Source organism: Numenius arquata, chromosome 4, assembly GCF_964106895.1.
Source record: "Numenius arquata chromosome 4, bNumArq3.hap1.1, whole genome shotgun sequence".
NCBI lineage: Eukaryota > Metazoa > Chordata > Aves > Charadriiformes > Scolopacidae > Numenius > Numenius arquata.
The window spans coordinates 17,670,631-17,691,993 of NC_133579.1; the positions used below are offsets into that span (position 1 = coordinate 17,670,631).

Sequence of the window (21,363 nt, forward strand, 5' to 3'; positions counted from 1 at the left end):
CCAAATAGGTTGCATATGTGTTTATTTAGGTCTATAAAAATAAAGTAAAATACAAAGCTGTTAGTGTTTCTGTCACAAACTGGAAAAACAAAATTAAGCTGATATTAGAATATTTAATTCCATCTTCAAAACTGATTTTCTAGTAGTGCCGTTCTCACTAGCAATTAAATGAATATGGCTGTTTCAGGCTATGCGTATGGCTGTCTCAGAGCAAGGCTGAGTTGTCCCTTTTGCCCCTGGGATCCTCCCCAATTTTCTCAGTCTGCTTGGAAACCCTCAGACACTTGGAACAGGGAGACAGATCCAGAATTTCTATTCATCCACTGCCTTGCTGACATGCCACAAGTATTAGGATTATCTGAAGGCTTAAGTAAACAAACTTTATATTCCAAAGACTTCATTTTATTGATGTTGATGATGGTTGCTTGAAGTATAAATTAGGATTTGATTTTGGGGAGGAAAAAAAAAGAAATCCTTTGTTGCTAGGACTTGTAGCAGTCACGTCACATAAATTGGCGGATCTGTGTATTTAAGGGATTTTACACTCTAATTAAATGCAGTAGTAGTCTTTTGCCTTTTGAAATTAAACCTTTTTTTTTCTTTTGCTACATACTTAGGGAACAAACATGCTGTCAAAATCCTTAATGTATCCAACTATTTGAACATAAGAAACAGCATCAAGCTGTTATTTGTTCTGTTGGAGTGTACTCATATTTCCAATCTGAATCTTTTGTACCTGGTGATCTTAATTACATTTGAGCTGGAAGTAGTTTAACATTAAAAGGAATTACAGCAGATTAATCTGTAAACCTGCACAAATATCACATTCCTTTGTATGGAGGTAAGCAGGGCATAGTGTGCATAATTACGTGTTGTTCTCTGTGTAGGTTGTGTGCATAAGGCTGAGGAATTGGTGTTGCAGTTCCTCGTGACAGCATCAATTATGGCATGCTCTTGTGTCTCACAGTGGTCAGTTACATTAGAAAACATACATTATTGCTCTCAGTAAGGTAATTGTCCTTATAATAAGAACAAGCAAGCAAAAAAAAAGTGAAAACTCCAACTTGCCCTGCAAACAGGAATTAGTATACTAATTAGTGTATGAAAATACAGAGAAATCTTTTAAAGAATGTTTGCTGTATTTTTTTTTTCTAAAGTGATATAGCTTGAGGTCAACCCAAGAAGGCCATTTATCTCAGCCATCCAAAACCACATAAAGGTATTGTTCTACAATTTTGTACCTGGAGAGATAAAAGAAAATCACTAAAAATGAATTGGAGGAGGTCTGTTTCTCCAGTCCTGATGCAAAAACATCATTGGAATCCAGTTGCACCAGTTTAGCCTCAGTTAGAGCAGTAGGAGAGCAGAGCTTCAGCAAATAAGAATCATAGTTTTTACTGGTAAATACTTTTGACCCAAAGTATCAGTGTAGCCCACTTAGGAATAGTATGCCAGATGACAGGTGGAAAAACGAAGTTTCAGGAGAAATATAGGAGGAGAACATGCAGTCTGAGTTGCAGAAGATGTGTCTCAGACTACACCAGCTACGTTCTGGGCAGTTTCCACATAAATTTCCAGATGGCAGTAAACTTCCAGTTTAGTTTGGTGCTCATGCATCCATTCATCTTGCATAAGCTGCTACCTCATTGCAGTGGCTCTGGAAACACTGTCATAAATTTGGAATTTAGCACGCGTAGGTCCACTGCTAATGAAACTTCTGCCAAGTCTCAAGAATTACTTGCATTTCATGAGACTAACACAGGTGTTGCCTGTGGGACTGGCTGGCATGTTCTGACAGTTCTGGTTTTATCACTGTCCCGTTGCCTCACGTCCTTTGAATTTGGAGCGTGCTCTGTAGTGTTGCCTCTTGAATCCCTCTGGTGAATGCTGCAGTCAACACAAGTGATCGCAGTTCCCCTAAGCAGAAACATCCTTCATGAAGTTGAAGGTGCCATAAATAAAACAGAGATTAGTGACTAGTCACTGTAAGACAACTCAGGGGATTTGGGAAAAAAAAACCAACAAACACAAACACTAAAAAAAAAACCACCCACAAAAAAACAAAATTCTGTTTAGTTTCAATGGTGAAGTTTTCTACTGCCCTACTGTTAGGCATCAGCTGGGAACCGACCCCCCTTTCAGCGCTGTAGGTGTTGTCACAGCTTAACATTCTTGTGCCTTTTAAAATCCTTTATCTTTTTAAGCTGAATTCTGGAGGGACATTTTTATTTGATAGTTGCTGTTTTGGAAAGAAGTTATCTTTTTAACTTAATAATGATCAATTAGCAGTGAGGAAGAGGGAAATAAGAGACTCTTCTATTCAGACTAAGAAAGATGTTGTTTCATGTGTTTATGTTTTCTTCACTGTTTTTTGTAGCTTTTCTCCTTAAAACAAAAGTACAGTACACACCGGGCCTTTGCAGGCTTCCCCATATAATGGTGCCAACGTATTTCCACCCTAATTTGCAGCATCCCTGTTATTACAGACCTTGGCCTCTTCTGAGCACAACTGCTGACTATGCCAAATTCACGTAGTTGTTCTGTGATGAGGACAAGGATCATCTAGCAAATAAATGGAGAACATGGTATTCAATTTGCTGGTGACCTTGAATTTGATCTCTCTTCTGTCCTTAACAGCCTAGTCAATCTCTGCCCTGTTTAACCCATGTCATCATTACTGGTGTATCATATGGACACTTCTGCAACTGCCTTTTCCTTGATACTGTAATATTGAAATCACCAAAAGAAAGAACTAAGAGTGAATGAGGAAAGAACTACCATAGATTCTTCTTCACCTTCTCCTTAGCAGTGTCAGAAATGGCCACAAAGGTCTTTCCCAGTCTTTCTGGTGAAATTTATATTTGTCTGAGGTAGAAACCACAAGTTTGATTGATAATGGAATTTGCATCTTGAGGCATCACTGGAAATACAATGGCATGAAAGGCTACTCTGGCGGAGCGCACTTTTCCCCCTGGGCTGACTTTAGAAACTCATTGATGTCACTTCCTTCCTCAGTCAGCAAGTGAATTTTCACTAATTCTCAAGACCAGCTGTCCATGCTGTCAACAGAAAGTTATTAAAATTCCTTTAAAGTGAATCAAAATAGCCTAAAAACAAATGTACTGGGAAACAGGAAAGCATCAGTATTCAAAGTCCACAAACCTTTGAGCAAAATAGTGTTGATCTAACCAGAGATTTCAAACACTCTGCTTTCCTAGCAACTTGTATATAATTAGAGAATGCTAAAAACACATACGCCTTTAATCTTCTATTGCCAATGATCTATTTGGTTAAAATATTAGTTACAAGAATAAATTCTGTTTCTCCCCAAAATGAACTCAGTGAACAAAGGAATACATTTTGAGAAGTCTTCCCTAAATGATAGTTGGGGAGGGGGACTTAGCCAAAAAAGCATAATTTTTATATTTAGCAAATAAAAACACAACACAAGCATGCAGGAAATAATTATCATGAAAGAAAATCTTATAATATAGCCTAAAGTGATTATCTTTATCTGAATTATCTATAATACTTGCCTTGAGAAGAAGAGTATTCTCAGGGACAAGTAGAGAAGATTGTTTTCCTTAATAAATAGAGCCTTTATACTGTATTTTAACACGTAAAATATATTCACCAAATTTTAAAAATTTGATCTTGTGCCACACACATCAGTATGAAGAAACTCTGTAGAAATGAAGTATATTTCCAGCGCTGGAGGAGGCAGCCACACGTGCTAGGCAGAAACAGGCTCCCCTGATAGTTAATAGTGATACTGACAGGTACAAGTTGTAAACAGTGTCCTGTCATTATTACTTAAAAAAAAAAAAAACCTCTAATGGGTACATGCAGCCTTGCTGGATAGGTAAGTGTGAAATTCCTGACTTTCCCCAATACAGTCTCTAGTAGCAAAGGGAGGGTAATTGATACCAGCTGCCCTTTTGACAACTAGTGCATGGGAACAGTAAATGAAGTAAAATTACTGTCCCTTTTGATCTAAAAGAAAATAATAGGTTTGAGACATCACTGCTTCTAGGGTCCCAGATTACTGTAGAAAAGCAATGTTCTGTCTAGGCTTTGATCATGTCTTCAGGAGCACACTGAAGGACACTGCAGAAGGCGGCCAGAATAAGGAAGCAAGACCATAATTCAATTTACCACTTTCTGGATGTTATCAGGATAGAATTTCTCCCTTGAGCCAGCTGGTGCCTAACCTCAGTCTCGACACAGGCACATAATTTTATTTTAGGGTAACGGCAGAAGCTGCTCTTCTCCTCCAGTGGTCAAATCCTGAGCTGGATGCAACCAGTTTCTCAGGCATGTATATGTGCAGCAGTGCATCTCACAACTTAGTTAAGATGCTTCATAGCACATATTTGGAATTTTTTGTCTTCACTTTGAATGTTGTCATTCCTTGTGGGGTACCACGTTAGCGAGACTGGCTGCCTATCTCAATCTTCTTTTTATTACATCTTGATTAAGAGGGGCTTGTGTTTCTTTTACTTTAGGTGGATTTCTGTTTTGAAGTTTCAAGTCATTTGTACATGTTAAATCCTATTTCTTAATTATAAGGTTTGATTATTTTTTTGCTGAATTCACTGGGTTTTGTTCTGTATGTACATGATCATATTCATTAAAATATGTACAAACTAATTATTTCTTTCTCTTTCAGAGTCTGGAGAAAGATTGCAACAACAGATAATTAATCAGGTATTTTGACACTTTCATACTTTTTGTTACTCAATTTTTCATGCAAAAGAATTGCAGCAATTACAAAGAGGAGAACTTCACAGGACAAGTTAATGTTAACTGTATAGGTATGTTAAGGACCACATACTAGACAACTGCCTGGCTCTGCAGATGTACTGAATTCACAAAAATAGCCATCATTTTGATTTAAACCTAAGATTTGCTATTTAAGCAATTTAGCACATCCACTCCTCAATGTCTTGATGGTGAGGTCAAATCCTAGAGGTAATTTGATCATTGGTATCAGATTTTGTAGCACAGAATTATGCTTTTTTTTAAAAAAAAAAAAAAATCTCCTGTTTGCTAATATTCCTTTTTAAAAGTAGAAAGCTATCAATATGAAATACATGCACAGCACATGTAAGCGGTGTCTTTCAGTGTTGTTTAGGTTTTCATTTCTGCCATGAATTTTCATTGAGGCTTAACTAAACTGTGACATTGCTTGTGGAGGCATTTTCTGTCTTTATTACTGTACCAGTTAGTAATAATTGTTTAGGAAAAAAAAAAAAAACAAACCTTTTATATATTGCAACTTAGCATTTAAGCATCAGGAAAAAGATATAGGAACCACACTGAAAACAAATTAACCTAGCCAGAAAAAGACGAGGAAACCCAAGGTTTGTGTTCATAAATTACATGCTCTTCCAGATTGAAAGGACCTGACTTGTACAGAAGTGTTTTGTTGCTTCTCATTATCAGCTTGTCCTCTTACTAAATGCTGTTATCCAGATGGCACATAAATGGGTGTCTCTATTGTTCATGGGATTTATTTTGAAAAGTCAGTTAAAAAGCAGTCATTAAAGTGTTTGTATGCCAGCAATCACCCTCCCTTAAGTAGTTTGCCTTCCAAGCTATAAATTGAGGCATTGGCATCATTAAGTCACTGTTATCTCTGAGCTGATCATCTAGACAGAGGACAAACCTGCCAGGTGACTGGCCACCTAAGGCAGCCTGGTTTGGGTCTAACAGCGTTTCCCGTGTCGTGGCAGAGCATGGCACTGTGTCACTTCCAGTGGCCTGAGCTGGCACTGCTCCTGACGGAGTAAGCTGTGTGTCTGGAAGATTATGGGAAGCCTGGTCCTAAGACACCAAATAATAGCCAGAGTTGTTACAACCTTCCCGTTATCTTCAGTAATCGATAGGTGAACATATTTAACCCAGAATATGGCATCACGTAAGCAAAGGAAAATCTTCATTTTTTTGACATAAATGTAGAAATGTTTTGAAACTTAATGGAACTTCTGTGCTTTGGCTCAGAGTTTATATCCTAAAAGAAGCCAAATTAACTTTTATAAACTGAACTGCATTAGAAAATTATCCTAAAATGTCTTGCAGAATCACTTTTGGGAGTCCTTGCTGGCCAGAAGGGGGGGCAGTTGTATTTTTAAAGGACAACTTGAGGCTACATTGATAGGGCTGTGGGTGGCTGATTGGAGACCTAATTCTGCACATTTTCTGTGTGACAAAGTCAGCTCTGTGGATGACATGGCCCTTTTCTGAGAGCATATTATGATAGAAAGGACATTTGTCTGAGTTGCAAAAGGTGGATTAAGTACCATACGGCTTGTCCTACAGGCCACTTGCCTTGCCCTCCTTGAATTGCTCACCTGTTCTGTCTCTGCAGTTGACTTAAGAACATCTAATTTTGCAGGAAAATTGCATTGTCTTGATATGTAGACGGTCTATCTAAACAAAGCTGTAAAAAGTTGATTTGGGGACAAATGGTAGACAGTCACTTTTAAATGGATAGTAGTGAAGTTGGTGGTGCCCTGTTCCATACAAACCTCCTTTGGACTTCCAAGAAATGGAAGAATGTTTCAAATGATAAATAAATTTCATTTTCAAGTCTATAATTTAGGGCACAATCTCAGAGACACGGCATATTTGATTTGTGGTAATATTACTTCAATAAAAAGATTTGAACTGATTTTGAACCTAATAGAGTATCTCCCACAGAAGGATTCTGTTTATTTTCAGTACTGAACTTGAAATTTTATATGCGGGATAAGATTCTTATCTGGCTTAAGATCCTGTAGTCCCCTTTCGGTCAGCGCAACAACACTGAGTTAAACTGACTGCCAGAAATTTAAGTGAGTGCAAAGGGGCAAAGAGCAGGAAATGTCTTGTTGAGAGGTGAGTGAAACAGAGAGGGGATGGGGAAATGATAAAGTTTCTGTCCTGGTGATTTCCTGCTAGGTAAGTCCCTCACTGTCTATGGGGATTTGGGACCTCTCGCATCTTGAAGACCACTGTTGCTTCTGTGTGGTTCTTGGCTATTTCTAAAGCCAAGTTTCTAAAGTTTCTAAAGCCAAGCTATTTCTAAAGTTTGGTGAAATATGACATAGATCAAACAATAAGGTATTATCTGCTTCTAGAAACCTTTGACTGCAATTAACATCTTCACTGGCTCTTGCTCCCTTTGATCATAAGGCATTTGCTGGTTTTCCGTCAGCACCTTTTTTGTCATTTATGTATATAGACACGTTCATTTAACAGCAGTGGTCATCTACCACTCTGCCTGAGCAGAGACATCCAGAAATGGTATGCACTCTGCTTTTCAATACCTGTTTTTAACAACCTTTGCAACTTCAAGGTAAATCCTGGCACCGATGTACAGCCTGATTAGCTGTAGCATGTTAACTGCTGCTAAGGGAAATACAAGGAAACAAGAACGAACCTTGTGCTTCTGTGTAACAGTCCTGGCTAAAAAACACATTACAGACCGCCAATCAAAATGTGTCTGAAGGCAATCCTTTATGTTTCATCCTTACCACTCAGATTTGTCTGTGTTGTGGTCTTAACGTATGCTCCCATGTGTGGCTTTGCCTCTCAGAAGCTCTGAAGGCCTAACCAGAATATGCGTACTTGCATTTAGAAGATGAAGTTGTTTGCGCAGTCAGACTTTTGGGTTAAAATTCCAGCTGTGTTTGAGCTCAGACTTGAGCCTGTCCCTTCTGCAGTGAAGCTGCAGGTTGGGTCAGGACACTGGTGAGAGAGCTTCCCCATATCTGCCCCTCTGTTTTGTCCCTGAGGGGCGCTTTCCTCAAAGCAGATTCTCTTGGAGAGGCATGGCCATCTCTTAATCCTTTAGCATCTTGGGAGCATTTCCCTTTCTGCACATGGTGTTGGGGAAGAAAGGACAGTGATCAAGGAATGTACTTTCTGGAGCTAGGCTTGGACCAGGGATAACTGCAGCCCTGATACACTGTCAGTTGTGTATACACCCTCTGCCAAAGTAAAGAGGTGAAAAAAACCTCAAACTTCTGCTAAATGACAATGTAAATTCGTTGCACAGACCATGTTGGGAAGTGACTTACGACCTGAAGGATGCTTCAGGTACACGCATGGTGTAATAAACCTATATTAATATGAGCAAAAACTTCACAGTTCAGTCCAAATTCCTTGGTTTTCTTTGTGCATTGCTGTAGTTTACTTCAGTACTCCCCTCTATCCCCTTCATTCTTTCTCATGACCTAGCTAAGAAAAGCTCAGTCCATGTATGTCAGCTTCCAAGTGCTGCTACTTTGAGGTATGTCCCTTGCTCCTATTTTCACAGTTTGGGGTCATATTCATCAGTGTTACTTACTTTGTTCCCCCAAAATTAGGAGTCTGAAGATCTTCAAGAGAGCTAAGGCATTTAGTCCACTAAACAAACTGAACCATTATTTCACTTTGATGTGCTTCATAGAATCACATAATGGTTGAGGTTGGAAGGTGCCTCTAGAGATGATCTAGTTTAACCCCCTAACTCAAAGCAGGGTCAGCTAGAGCAGATTGCCCAGGAACACGACCAGTTGGATTTTGAGTACCTCCAAGACTGGAGACTCCACAACCTCTGGGCAACCTGTGCCAGTGCTCGAGACTCACACCGCAGAAAAGTATTTTCTTATGTTAGATGGAATTCCTTGTGTTTCAGTTAGTGCCCGCTCCCTCTTGTCCTGTCACTGGACACCACTGAGAGGAGTCTGGTTCTATCTTCTTTACTCTATCCACTTCCTCCCATCAGGTATTTTTATACATTAATAAGACCCCCCTGAGCCTTCTCTTCTCCAGGCTGGACAGTACAAGCTCTCTCAGCCACTGCTTGTATGTCAGATGCTCCTATCCCTTAAATATTTTTGTGGCCCTTCACTGGACTCATTCCAGTATGTCCATGTCTCCTGTACTGGGAAGTCCGGAACTGGACACAGCACTCCCAATGTGTCTCTGAGGGCTGAGCAAAGGTGAAGGATCACCTCTCCTGATCTGCTATAAAAGCTCAGCTTAATGCAGCTGTTGGCTTTTTTTTCCATGAGAGCACATTGCTGGCTCACAGTCAGCTTGTTCTCCAGGACCTGCAGATCCCTTCCTACAAAGCTGCTTTCCAGCTGTCCAGCCCTCAGCCTGTACTGGTGCCTGGGGTTGTTCTTCCCCACCTGCAGGACTTTGCATTCCCCTTTGTCAAATTTCATGAAGTTCCAGTTTACCCATTTCTCAAGTCTGTTGAGGTCCCTCTGAATGTCAGCATAACCCTCTGGTGTGTCAGCCACTGGGAGAAGTTTTTTATTGTCTCCAAACCTGGTGAGGGTACATGCTGTCCCATCATCCAGGTCAGTAAACAAAGATATAAAACAGTTTTGGACCCACCATCAACCCTGGGGCACTAGTGATTGGCCTCCAGCTGGATTCTGTGCACAACCATTTGAGCCTAAGCTCTTCAGCCAGTTTTCAGTCCAACTCACCGAACACTTACCTAGCCTGTACTTCATGAGGACATTATGGAAGACAGTGCCAAAAGCCTTACTAAATTTGAGATAAACAACATCCAGTGGTCTCCCTTCACCCACTGAGCCAGTCATCTCATCGTACACAGCTATCAGACTGGTCAGGCATGATTTCCCCTTCATAAATCTATGCAGCACGAAGTCCAGCTGGAGGCCAGTCACCAGTGGAGTACCCCAGGGGTCACAGCTGAATAAAGTACTATTTAACTTCTTCATTACATACCAGGATGATGGGACAGAATGTACCCTCAACAAGTTGTCCAAGGATACAAAACTGGGAGGAGTAGTTGAGACACCAGATGGGTGTGCCACCACACACCTCAACAGGGTGGAGTAATAGACAAACAGGAACCTCATGAAGTTCAGCAAAGTGAAATGCACCTGGGGAGAAATAATCCCCTGCTCCGTCATGCTCCCAGCAATTGAGGTGAAGCTGACCAGCCAGTAGTTTCCTTGGTGCTTCCACTAGCCATCCTTGAAGACAGGAGTGGCATTTGCTTTCTTCCAGTCCTCAGGAACCTTCCCCCATCATCACAACCTTTCAAAGGGAATCAAGAATAGGCTCACAGTGACATCCTCCAACTCCCTCAGCACTCATAGATGCATCCCATCAGGTCCTATGGACTTGTTTATGTCCAGTTTGCTTAAATATTCCCTAACCTGATCCTCCTCCACCAGGGGAAGTGTTCCTTGCTCCAGACTTTCCCATAGGTCTCAGGGGCATGAGATTGTTGTAGGCCAATCTTGCTAATAAAGATCAAGACAAGTACCTCAGCCTTTTCCATGCCATCTATCACCAATCCCCATCCCCATTCAGCAGTGGGCCCATATTTTCCCTAGTCTTCCTTTTGCTGTGGATAGACCCATGGAAGCCTTTTTTGTTGCCTTTCACATCCCTCCCAGGTGGAATTTGGCTTTCCTAATCCCATTCCTGCATGATCAGTGTCTCTATATTGCCCCAAGTTACCTGTCCCAGGTTCCCCCTATGGCAGGCTTTCTTTTTATGTTTAATTTCTTTAAGAAATTTCAGCTCTTTTTTCACACATGCAGACCCCTGCTACCATTGCTTGATTTCCTTGTCATGGGGATGAACCATTCTGGAGTTTAGAAGAGATGATCCTTGAACTTTGCCCAGATGTCCCAGATCCCTCTCGTCTCCAGGAGAGCACCATAAGTTTCCTCTAAGCAGGTCCCTGAACATCCTAAAGTCTGCTCTCCTGAAGCTCAGGGTTGTAATCCTGCTTATTGCCTTGTTCCTTCTTTTCAGGATCTTGAACTCCGCCTTCTCATGGCAACTGCCATCACCCTGACTTTCACATCTCTGACCAGTCTTTCCGCGTTTGTAAATGTGAAGTACAGCAGCCAGCCTCTCATTGTTGGCTCTATAATCACTTTCATTAGGAATTTGTCATCAGTTCACTCCCCAAAACTGGATTGCTTGTGTCCTGCTCTGCTGCTCCTTCAGCAGATATTGGGGTGGTTAAATTCCCCTGTGAAGACCATAGTCTGTGAAGGTGAGGCTTCTTCTGGCCATCTGCAGGAGACCTCATCTACTACTTCTTCCCGAGCAGAGGTTCTCTCACAGACACCTACCACAGTGTTAGTCGTGTTTGTCTGCCCTCTAGTTGTGACCCACAAGCTCTCCGCTGACTCTCATCTGTCCAAAGACAGAGAGCTCCATGTGTCCTCACTGCTCCCTCACTGAAAGGGTGACTCCCCGCCTTGCTGTCCCAGCCTGCCCTTACTGAAGAGCCTGTGTCCATCCATGGCAGCTCTCCAGTCCTGTGAGCTGTCCCATCACCTTTCTCTGATCCCAGTGAGACTGCACACAGACCTCTAATTCCTCCAGTTTGTTCCCTATCCCATTTGCAATGGTGTACGGGCACTGTGGAGAGGCACCCAGCCATGCTGGTTTCCCAGAGAAGGTATAAGAGCTTCTCTCATCATGCTGTCCTGTAGGTACTTGTTTATAAGCATATGCTTGAAGTGGGCATCTCCGAGGCCTGTCTAGTTGACTATGAGACACCTACTGCTCCCTTTGTGCATTTTGTTACCAGTATGCAGAAGCTGCATTTTTTAAAAATTAGTTTTCCATTCATTATGTTATATCTGATCAGGTAGGAAAATCAGACAGGAAAAACTGTTCAGGTTTGCCCTACACATAACATTTTCTTTCTTCCAGGCTGATCAGAGCTGATCCTGAAGCACCATCCTCTACCCCCTTCAAGTTCAGATAACATAACAGTCCTTCACTGCCATGATGGTGAATCTCAGAAAACTGCAGGAGGAAGTATGATTCAAATAAGAAGAGCAGACAGTTTTATTTGAGAACCTTTTCAGTACCCTTTTGGAGGAAACCATTTATCAGGCTACATAGACAGGGACATACATGCAGTGTGTGAAGATAAAAATTATCTTCAATTTTATGAAGAATGATTCTTCTTGTGAAAAGAAAAAGCATTAGAGTATGCAACAGACTAAGAAGACTGGATGTTCAACAGAAGTATTGAAAGGAATGGTGTGATGTTTGAGCAATGAAAGGCAGAACAGGCTGGGAAGTTTGGTTGCAGTCCTGATTCTCGTATTTCTAAGTTCCCTTCTCACTCTGTAACATGGCAAGGGTTTTCTACCAGTGTTAATCAGAAATTAGGAATCACAATATTCACATGGGGTAGACAATTATTATCTTTCCTTGTTTTGCAGACATGGAAAAATGAAGTGTGAAGGTCAAGGGACTTGCTCAAAGTTACAAAACCAAACACTGTGGTTCTGGCCAGTGCGCCTACCCTTAACCACAGTGTCATTCTTTCTCATTATTCTTCTGCTTTAAGGATGGATGGTGCTTGAACTCGTTAGTGTTTGGGTGGCACACCATTCATCTGTGGCACTGCTTGCAGATCAATGCATGCCAAGGGATAGCTATACAAAAATACTGCTACAGGATAAACTAGGTTTTTGTCTTTTACCTCTGACAAATATGAGTTAGCCCCCTTCAGTGAAAATAGGGCAGTGAGTGTAAGGAGGGAGTGTGCAGTGGATAATCCCCTTTGTAAATTCACTGACTGTTTTGTCCCACAGTAATTTAAGTATGCAATCAGTTCTCAAGTATTAATATTTTTTTGTAAAATTGAACACATGAATTTGTTTAAAAGTGCATGAATGTAGGCAAACACAGATTTGAGATATTTGCCAACTTAGAGTGCATTGTATATTTCTATTTATTTTTTATTTACCAATATATTCATCTAATTTGAATTAAATGCTAATTGTGATTGAGGAGAAAATGCTTTGAGACCTCTAGAGATCTTACTGTCTCTTCCAAAGCAATTTTGGGGAAATTGAATTCTTCATGCCTGAATATACATTAATATTCTTCAGCTGAACATAGTTTCATTTGGAACTTTTCTTACCATTTCTAAAAGAGCAAGATGTCTCATTTATGCTGGAAGATAAGTGTGTTTACCTGCAGACAAGATAGAAATGGATTCTGTTTACCAGCAAAAAATCCCTGTGGATCTTACCACAGCCACTAATGTGAGAAATACTGCCATGTACACAGAAGCACAGCATTACATTACAGGCCTCTCTTCTCAAAGGGGTTGGTGGGTTTTGTGGGGAAGGAGTATAGTTGTTTATCATCTTCATTTTTACATCTCGCTGGTTGTAAATGCCCTGGGTGCCCTAGGGAGACCTGTCCAGTCACGCTGCCAGGTCATCTCCCTCTCAGTCTTCCTGCAGCAACATTTGAAGCCCGGGATTTTAACCAACTTTGGTACAGTTATAAGAGAAGAGCTCAGCGATGTGAAGGGTGGTAGCTGGTCAGAGGGGAAATTTTATCCTAGCCGGGGAAAAGGCAGTCAGTGGTATCCCAGCTCCATACCCATTTCAGGAGAGGGCAGAGGGCTGGCCGGTGAGCACAAATGCAGGTGGTGAGCCACTGCATTTCCCAGTGCTGCCAGCTGGGTGTGGAAGTACTGGCCAAGGAGAGATGGGATGGGGAAATGTGATTGAAAACCCTCCGAAACTAGGCTACCACTTGTATCGCCGCTTGTAAGAACATTTTCTTCAACAGATTATTTGTAGCTTGACATTTGCAGCTGAAGTAATTCCTTTAAGTTAATTGAAGAAAGGGTTTTGTACCTGACTCAAAACCTTTTGGGCTTAGAGTCACATTGTTTCCCTGTATAACACATGCTCTTTGCCTTGTTCTTATTCCAAATGTCTTAATGAGCATCCAAGCTCCACATTTGGCTACTCAGAAAAGACATCTAAGCAAATATTTAAGTAGCTATATCCTCATTGTAGTTCAGGGAGAGGCAAACAGGTTTGGAAGGAAACCAAAGTGCCTAAATTCAACTCAAATCCAGATCTGTGACAACATCTGCTCATTCATCACCTCCCAGTGGAGGCAGCTGAGCCTTGTAGGCTTGTTCATCTGTGGGTTCAGGTGTGCCCCAGTGTTGACAGGACTGATCCAACCCAGGCACTTCTTATCTCAGTGTGGTGGAAACCCAGAAACGCCAGGAAAGCTCACACCTGCTACATTGGACCACATGAGGTACAGGTATGCTGGGCTGTCTTCTTAACATGGTGTTGGGATATCTATGAAAACTAAGTCAGTGATTCCCTGAGACAGAGAAGCCCAGGGTCATTTTCTCCCTCTGCCCAGGCAGATTCAAGCCCACAACTTCTGCTACCTGTAAGACCCATGTTATAATCTGCCTGTATATAAAAATTAACTAGAGAGAGAGAGAGAGGCTCATCTGATGTCTGGTGGTTATAGCAATCCCTGGAAGAGGGGAGGCAGGATGCAGGGTTAGTTAACCTCTGGGGTTAATTCCCAGCAGTTAGATCACCCTCCTGGGAAATACGTCTACCCAGACGGAGCAATGGGGACTGGGTCTCCCCTGTGCAGGGTGGGTGTTGATCAGCAAGTGCCAAGACATGGTCCCTAAAACCTTTGGACAAAAAGATGTTGGCATCTAGCCTCAGACATCAGCCCTTGTCTTTAGAGAGAAAAACAGATGTTGTTTAAGATATGAAATGTGCTCAAAAAAGCCTGCCTGGCTTGAGTCGTGAACATGCAAGAGGCATTATTTATTTTCTTTTCCAAAAAATAACTGTATATGAATTACCGTGCACTTTGAAGTAACAATTTTGAGAATTGCATTTGTCAACAGAGGGAACTCTTAGGTTATTTGACTTGCTTCCATGCTTTAAGTTATGAAAAAGTAGGCACGTTAACATTATTTAATGAACTCAAAGAGGAAACCAATATGTAATATACAGAGATTACCTGAAAGTGTCATCTTCAGATTTAAACTCTCTGTATACATATAGTAAACCTACCAGTCAGTGGAAACTAAGAGTCTTTTCCTAGCATTATTCTTCATAAATTGAATATTGTGTGCTTAGTTTGAGTCCATTTCAAATTTCAGGTTGCTTAAGCTGTTTTGCTGTGACATTGTTCTGTGCAGAAGAGTGAGCGCTTATGAAGATTTATGGACACTGACTACAGTGGCTGACTTAGGTTTTATTAACGGAGTATGTACAGAGGAGGAGGACTGAGCTCAGAATTAAATGCTATTTGAACGTACTGCTTTAGTGTGGCTGCATAGGAAGGAGATTGGGCTAAATATGGCCAAGTGTCAAGTGGTCCATGATCTGAAAGTTGCCTTTTATTACCAGTGCGTCTCAGCTACACACCTAGACACAAGCACTCTGTGCAAATTGGATGCAGGCTCTGTTCAGACACAAGCTGTCTGGGCTGTAATGTCTCTGTGCTTATTTACAAGTCTGTAAGTTATACTGCAAAGAAACAGCCCCATGAAACTGTTGTCAGAAAGCTAGAGAAGCAGCATGAGCATTGCACTATCCAGAAGCCAGTTTATCATTACCATCAATCAACCTTGACAATGATTTCTTTATTAGAAATAAGGGGATGGGGTGCTTGTTTTTATTTCCAATACTTTGTTGCAGTTGTGTAGGTAAATCTTTAATCTGTCCTGCAAGCTTACATGTTACTTAGTTTCTGATAACAATAGCATCTTTATTGGTACTTTTTCCATTAGCCGTGCTTTGATCTTTCTTATCCTTCCCATTCTGAGCATGTTTTGGAGAAACAAAATGTTTTGACTGTGAGGGCAGAAACAGGAGGGAGTTAATTCCAGATTTGAACAAGAACTGGCAAGTAAAATTAGAGATTAGTTTCCTTCATCCAAGTTTCTGACCCTACGAATCAGCTTGTGGAAGTGGCTCGTGCAGACTGTCTTGCCTCATTAGCGTAGGTGACTTCATGCTTTCTGTAGATGAAGGCAAGGGGCAGGGAGAGCAGGGGAGCCCTGTGCAGAGCCAGCAGTTGTGTATCTGTGAGGGCCTTGGGCAAAGACAAATGGCTTCCTCCTGTCCCCTTATTAAATGGGGACAGGACTACTACAATAATCCTGATGATGTTACTGTTTACCTTACCCCATTGGACCTCTCCAGTTTCCCCGTTGCCTGTGGACCTGGGTTGTTCTCCTCCAAAACCAGCTCTGGATTGATGCTCTTCTTTCAAGTTTTTCCACACCAGCTCATTCCCCGACACTTGGCCACACCGCATAAAAAAAAAATAAAATATCTCTTTCCCTCCTCCCTTTCCTTCTTCCTTCACTCCGTCTGTGCCCTTGCACAGACTCTGGGTCACCCTGCCATGAGATGCCGAGCTTTCTGCTAACGGATTCAAGGAGGCAATAGTCACTGATTCACAAAGCTGTGTTTTGAAAAGCAGCATTTAAAATGACTGGTATCTGTTGATTAAAATTTACCTGCAGTATTTTTCTTTCTTACTATGAGCAGTTATTCTCATTTGTGTCTGGCTCGGTGTTCATATGTACCTCACTTGAATCCCCTCTTAGTCTCTGCAGGAAGCTCTGACCACCTCGTATACTCATTTCTTTTTTCTCTTCTTTCCCACAACTCATTTAGTAATCTTAGAGATGCTTGTTACAAGCATGTGTGTTTTAGGGATACACATCTCATAGGAAAATGTGGTGTCTGTTATAGTAAAGTTTTGACTGTTGGGACTGATGGCTCCACATACAAAGTACTTCTAGATCTTAATTCAGAGGAAAGATAAACTTGCTGTTGTTCTGTGTTCTTTTGAGGACTTAAGTGGCAGAAAAAACTATGAAAGTTCAAAGGAGAGTTGCTTCATTCTTCCTCTTCCATAATGGAATTGTGTATGAGCCACAAGGTATCTCTGACAGAAGTACCTCTGGTAAACTTGCAGTGTTCATAAGGAATATATATGTCAGCTCTGGCTTGTGAGGAATGTAGCAGTGGTGATTTTCCCTGAATAAATTAGATAAGCCAAAAATCCGTGGCTCCACTGGGAGGTGAGGAGTTAGTGGTGCCTGTCTCTGGAGTAGCTGTTTCAAGCACAAGTGATGAATCAAAAAGTTTATCTCCACTGCACAGGAAGTGCTCATCAGCAAATATTTCCTGCCACTTGTGGGCAGCCTGGGTAGTCTCTCCATTGGGAGCTCCTGTAGGGACTTGTTTAGCTCACCAACATTACACTACACAGCTGCTATGATATGAGAAAGTTATGAGCATATTTACATGTTAGCCCAGGTACCATCCTAGTAGAGGAGTCTGGCCATTCTGAATTACGCTTCGCAAATAGTCTTCTACCACAAAAATGTTAAGGATAATCCCTACTTTTGGCAGGCTTAAGAAAACTTGCATGTACATGTGTACGTATAGTTCTACATGTTTTTACAGTTAAAATGAGGTAGAAATAGCTCCGGGCTTCACTGGCTTGCTGAACATAGGAGTTATGCAAACTTTTCCTCATATTTCAACTACGTATCAATTCTGAACCGTCTGCCACAATCATGAACCTCTTGTCTCAGAACAGCTTTTCTCTGTCTGTATTCTATAGAGGGATCCCAGGGAGCAAGCAGGGTCCTGAAACTCTGGGGTCATTATAATACAATCCCCACATAAGAAGCAACATGAGTATGTACTGCAGAACTCCTGCCTGGGTTGATCAGAAAACACAAATGCTCTGTCCTTCTAAAGAATTGTTTACTGTAAGATTCATCTGGAAAAAAATATTTCAACTTGGTCTTGTCTTAAGGAATGAAGTTTTTATCATCTTTGAATACCCATGTGTTTGCAGAGCACCCATATTAGCTATTTAGTATAATAGTGCTGAGAGGGTCCTCGGGGCACACAAACCTGCAACAGTCAAGTGCAAGCCACAGTAAAAAGCAGAGCACAGTAGGCTGCAGATGATTTATGCAGTAGCTCCTCAGAAGCGTCTTACAGGACTTTAGACGGTTTTAGGAAGCGTGTTTTAGGGCGGAAGGCGTTATCTGCTAGATGTTGAGAACCAAACCATACAGTACTGATACTTGCAATGTAGTTATTTAGCAGCACAGAAAAGCACAATAAAACAGAATATTTCTTTCCTCTGCTATTCTTTGTCCTACATTTCTGTTGGGCTCACTTAATTTTATTATTCTTGTTAGTAAAAATGAATATCCAGCACTAAAGCTTTTAGGAAACACAGCACTGTCTGTGCTGCAGACCATTAAATCTTTGTAAATCAGCCCTGGAATATCATCCTTTCCAATACATCATTATCTTTTTGCATGGCGAGTTGCTCTAATTGCAAACTGTCTAGATGATATCCCACCTGTGCATTGTAAAACCACCACAAAGCGTAATTGGAAGCGTCTTAAGCATTCTTGGCAGTAGTCAATCTCTTCTACCCCAGTGGCTTGTGAAGGTATTAAAGGAAAGGACAGCACATCAATGTGTGTCAAAGAAGATATTGTATACTTATTTTTACAGTGAGGAGAAATCCCTTTGTGGATGGAGAGGAGCAGGGAACCTCCAGCAATAAAAATGTCACCAAAAAATTGTGAACCCGTTAATGACTCAATGCCTTTTGTTTCAGCAGCTTCACTGAGTTGCCTGCCAGTAGTTGAACACCACACTTACACTCTGTTAAATTCCTTTTTTCCTTGTATTTAAACTAATTTTTAAATCTGTCTTCACTTCCTGCCTATCGAAAGGGAGACAGAGGCAATGTGCATACTCTTCAAAATTGGACTCGTGGCCATTCCTTCACTTGCTTTCAAATGTGTTAATGCAAACTGCGTAATTACTGGTAAGGGTGCAACACTTCGCTAGATTTTAATTCTCGGATAAAATCTACACAACCTGGTGTGTAGGTTGTCAGCATGGCTCAAGGACAGCCTTGTGTCTATCCAAGGTGACCGTGGAGTTCATCTCCCATGCCAGGCAGCTGGTTCCCAAACTTAGCAGCTCTTTGGAAAGCCACAAATGGCCATCCCTGCACTTGGACGCTTGGCTCAAAGAGTTTGGGAACAACTGTTTGCATGGGAAGATCTGGATCCAGAGTTAGTGACTGATACAGGATTACCTGCCTGTTGTTAGTGTATGTTCAGGCATTTTCCAAAATGATGGTGCTCAGCAGCTTGTGTGGTGGATGTTAGCAACGTAGATATATTGGAAATGATTTTTTTTAAAAAACTGTTTATTGCTTTTGCAAGTTTCTTCTTTTCCTGTTGCCACTGTGGAAAAAAAAAATCAACATAACATGGAGATGTACAAATCTTTAAAGTGTCATAAAATGGGCATTGAGAAGTCACTGACACCAAGAGGAAGCCAAAGAAGGCTCCTCACTTTGTGTAAGCCTAGTATCATACAACATGAAAATCTTTTCAGAGTGTGTGGCTTTCAGCTCTCATGCACATAACAGTAGTAGCAGCTAAATATGCCAGACTGTCAAGTAGTTTTGCTTAAGAAATATGGCACTATCTATTCAACAATATCTGTTAGTTTCCCAAGAAAACTTTCTAGTGAAACAATTCTCATCAAAAGTAAAGCTTGATTCATCCCTTTATCATTACTAGCTATTAACCTACTTACTTCTGGCAAGTGTATAGGAAGCTTTGATATCCCTTTTTTTTTTTTTGAGTTGGAAAACTTCCATGGCAATGTAACAGCCATTTATGCCTTTGAAAATTATCACTATCCATTCCTATTCTTAGAGGAAGTTACAGCCAGCATTTACTGCAAGCATACTGTCCCTCGTGGAGCTTATAATAACATTTATTAGACAATACTGTTGTATTCAGTATGGGATATGTGTCTCAATGAGAAGGGGAAGTGGAGAGGGGAAGCAACTAATAGTATTTTACATATTTAGATAATTTTTTTGTCCTCAGAACTTCCCGTGTCATTGTTTTTCCCCTAGGTCTTTTTTTTTTTTTTTTTTACTTCTGTTTGGGGCTTTTTCTCCTGATAGATTCTTTCTTCTTTTGCCTCACCTCGCTTGGAGGGAGCCCCTTTCAAGTGACTCCCACTGTGCATATGTTGTTCCTTTAGGGCATTACCTGAGATTTCTGTGAACAGTTCTGCCCATCCTTCTCTGAAGTCTTTAATCCCATGAAAAATCCTTCAGTAGTGGTTCCCACAGCTGCATTCACAGTTTCTGAGACTGAAATGCAATCCTCTTCTGGTATCTCCCTGGGTTATCCCATGAGGTTGGTTCCAGGATCCCAGGTGGACTGTTTGAAATGGAACAAAATTAAGACCATGCACCTTTCAGTCTGTCCTTTCCCCTCCTGGCCTGGTGGAACTGAGGCACCTTCCACTAGTTCAGGATCGCAGGCTGAATTCAGAAGGCTGAACTCTCCTTTGAAGTGTAGGGCTCATTTCAGTGGCTTTAGTTTGAAATTCAGGCGGTTTAAATGTCTTCGCACAGCAATATCTCCTGAAATAGACTGCTAAATTCAGATTATGTACCATAGGAAGTCATGAGGTACTGCTGCTCTCTCTTGAATTTTTTCTGCATTGGGGAACACCTCACATACCACTGGAGACTGTCTTCTAAATTATAAAATTCCTGAGAGCCACACCGATGAGTTTACAATCTTTGGTTACTTTAGCATTGTAGTATTTAAAGTTAGTGTAGTATTAAAGTAGGAACTTTATTCCTACTTCTGCTGAGCCTGGTATTTTGGGGTTGATTTCTGTGTATCCCATATTTTTAGTTTCCAACTTTTTAAGTTCCAGCTTTTCCTTTAAAGGTCAAATAATTTAATAAGTCTGTGATTCTGCAGTAAGTCGCCATTCACTGTGATGATGAAATTCCCATTAGGCTCATAGTCATCCCCTGCTTTATTACTAGTACTGCCTTCTGTTACTACACACTAACTATGGTCTTTCTGTCCTAGGGCAGAAGGGATAAATCTCTAGGCACATGTGTTTCATTTGTTTTAAAGAATTAAATATTAGACAACAGAACTAAAAAAACAAATTATATTAGAAAAACTGACCACATCAAACTGAAAGAATTCAAGTATCCTTTTGCATCTCTAAAAACACCAACATGCCCTCTCTCACAGATGTACAGGTCCTGCATGGCTCTGTTCTTTTATTTGCTTTCACGAATGCAAAAAATCATTTTACTCAGTTCAGTGAAAACAAAGACCTGATCATCAGTGGTTTGCAGCAATACAGAATAGCCTGATCCTCCGGTTTTGTTTTTGTCATTGGAAATTATTACACTGCAAGATAGGCTAACTTTTCTTGGAACTGCTTGGTTTTGCGCAGGCTTTATTTCAAACTGGAGTTCAAATTGTGTTCCATGCATTGCCATTTCTTACATTATTCCTCTGAATTTTTAACAGCCTTACTTGAGTCAGCCTATGAACTTTCCCATCCCCCCAAATCCACGCTTATGGTCTGCCAGTCCACAAATCAACTTTCTAGTAAATGTTTAATCAGTTTATGGCAGAAGAGTCTTTTTATGTAGGTTTCCAAAAAAGTCAGA

At 41.0% G+C, this 21,363-nt stretch overlaps 1 protein-coding gene across 1 annotated transcript in view; it reads left to right on the plus strand.

Moving 5' to 3' along the window:
• CHST9 (carbohydrate sulfotransferase 9) overlaps positions 1–21,363 on the plus strand; it is a 96,341-nt gene that overhangs the window by 71,047 nt on the left and 3,931 nt on the right. The window contains exon 5 of the mRNA XM_074146662.1: positions 4,670–4,707. Coding sequence (XP_074002763.1) covers positions 4,670–4,707 — 38 coding nt within the window. The remainder of the gene's footprint in view (positions 1–4,669; positions 4,708–21,363) is intronic.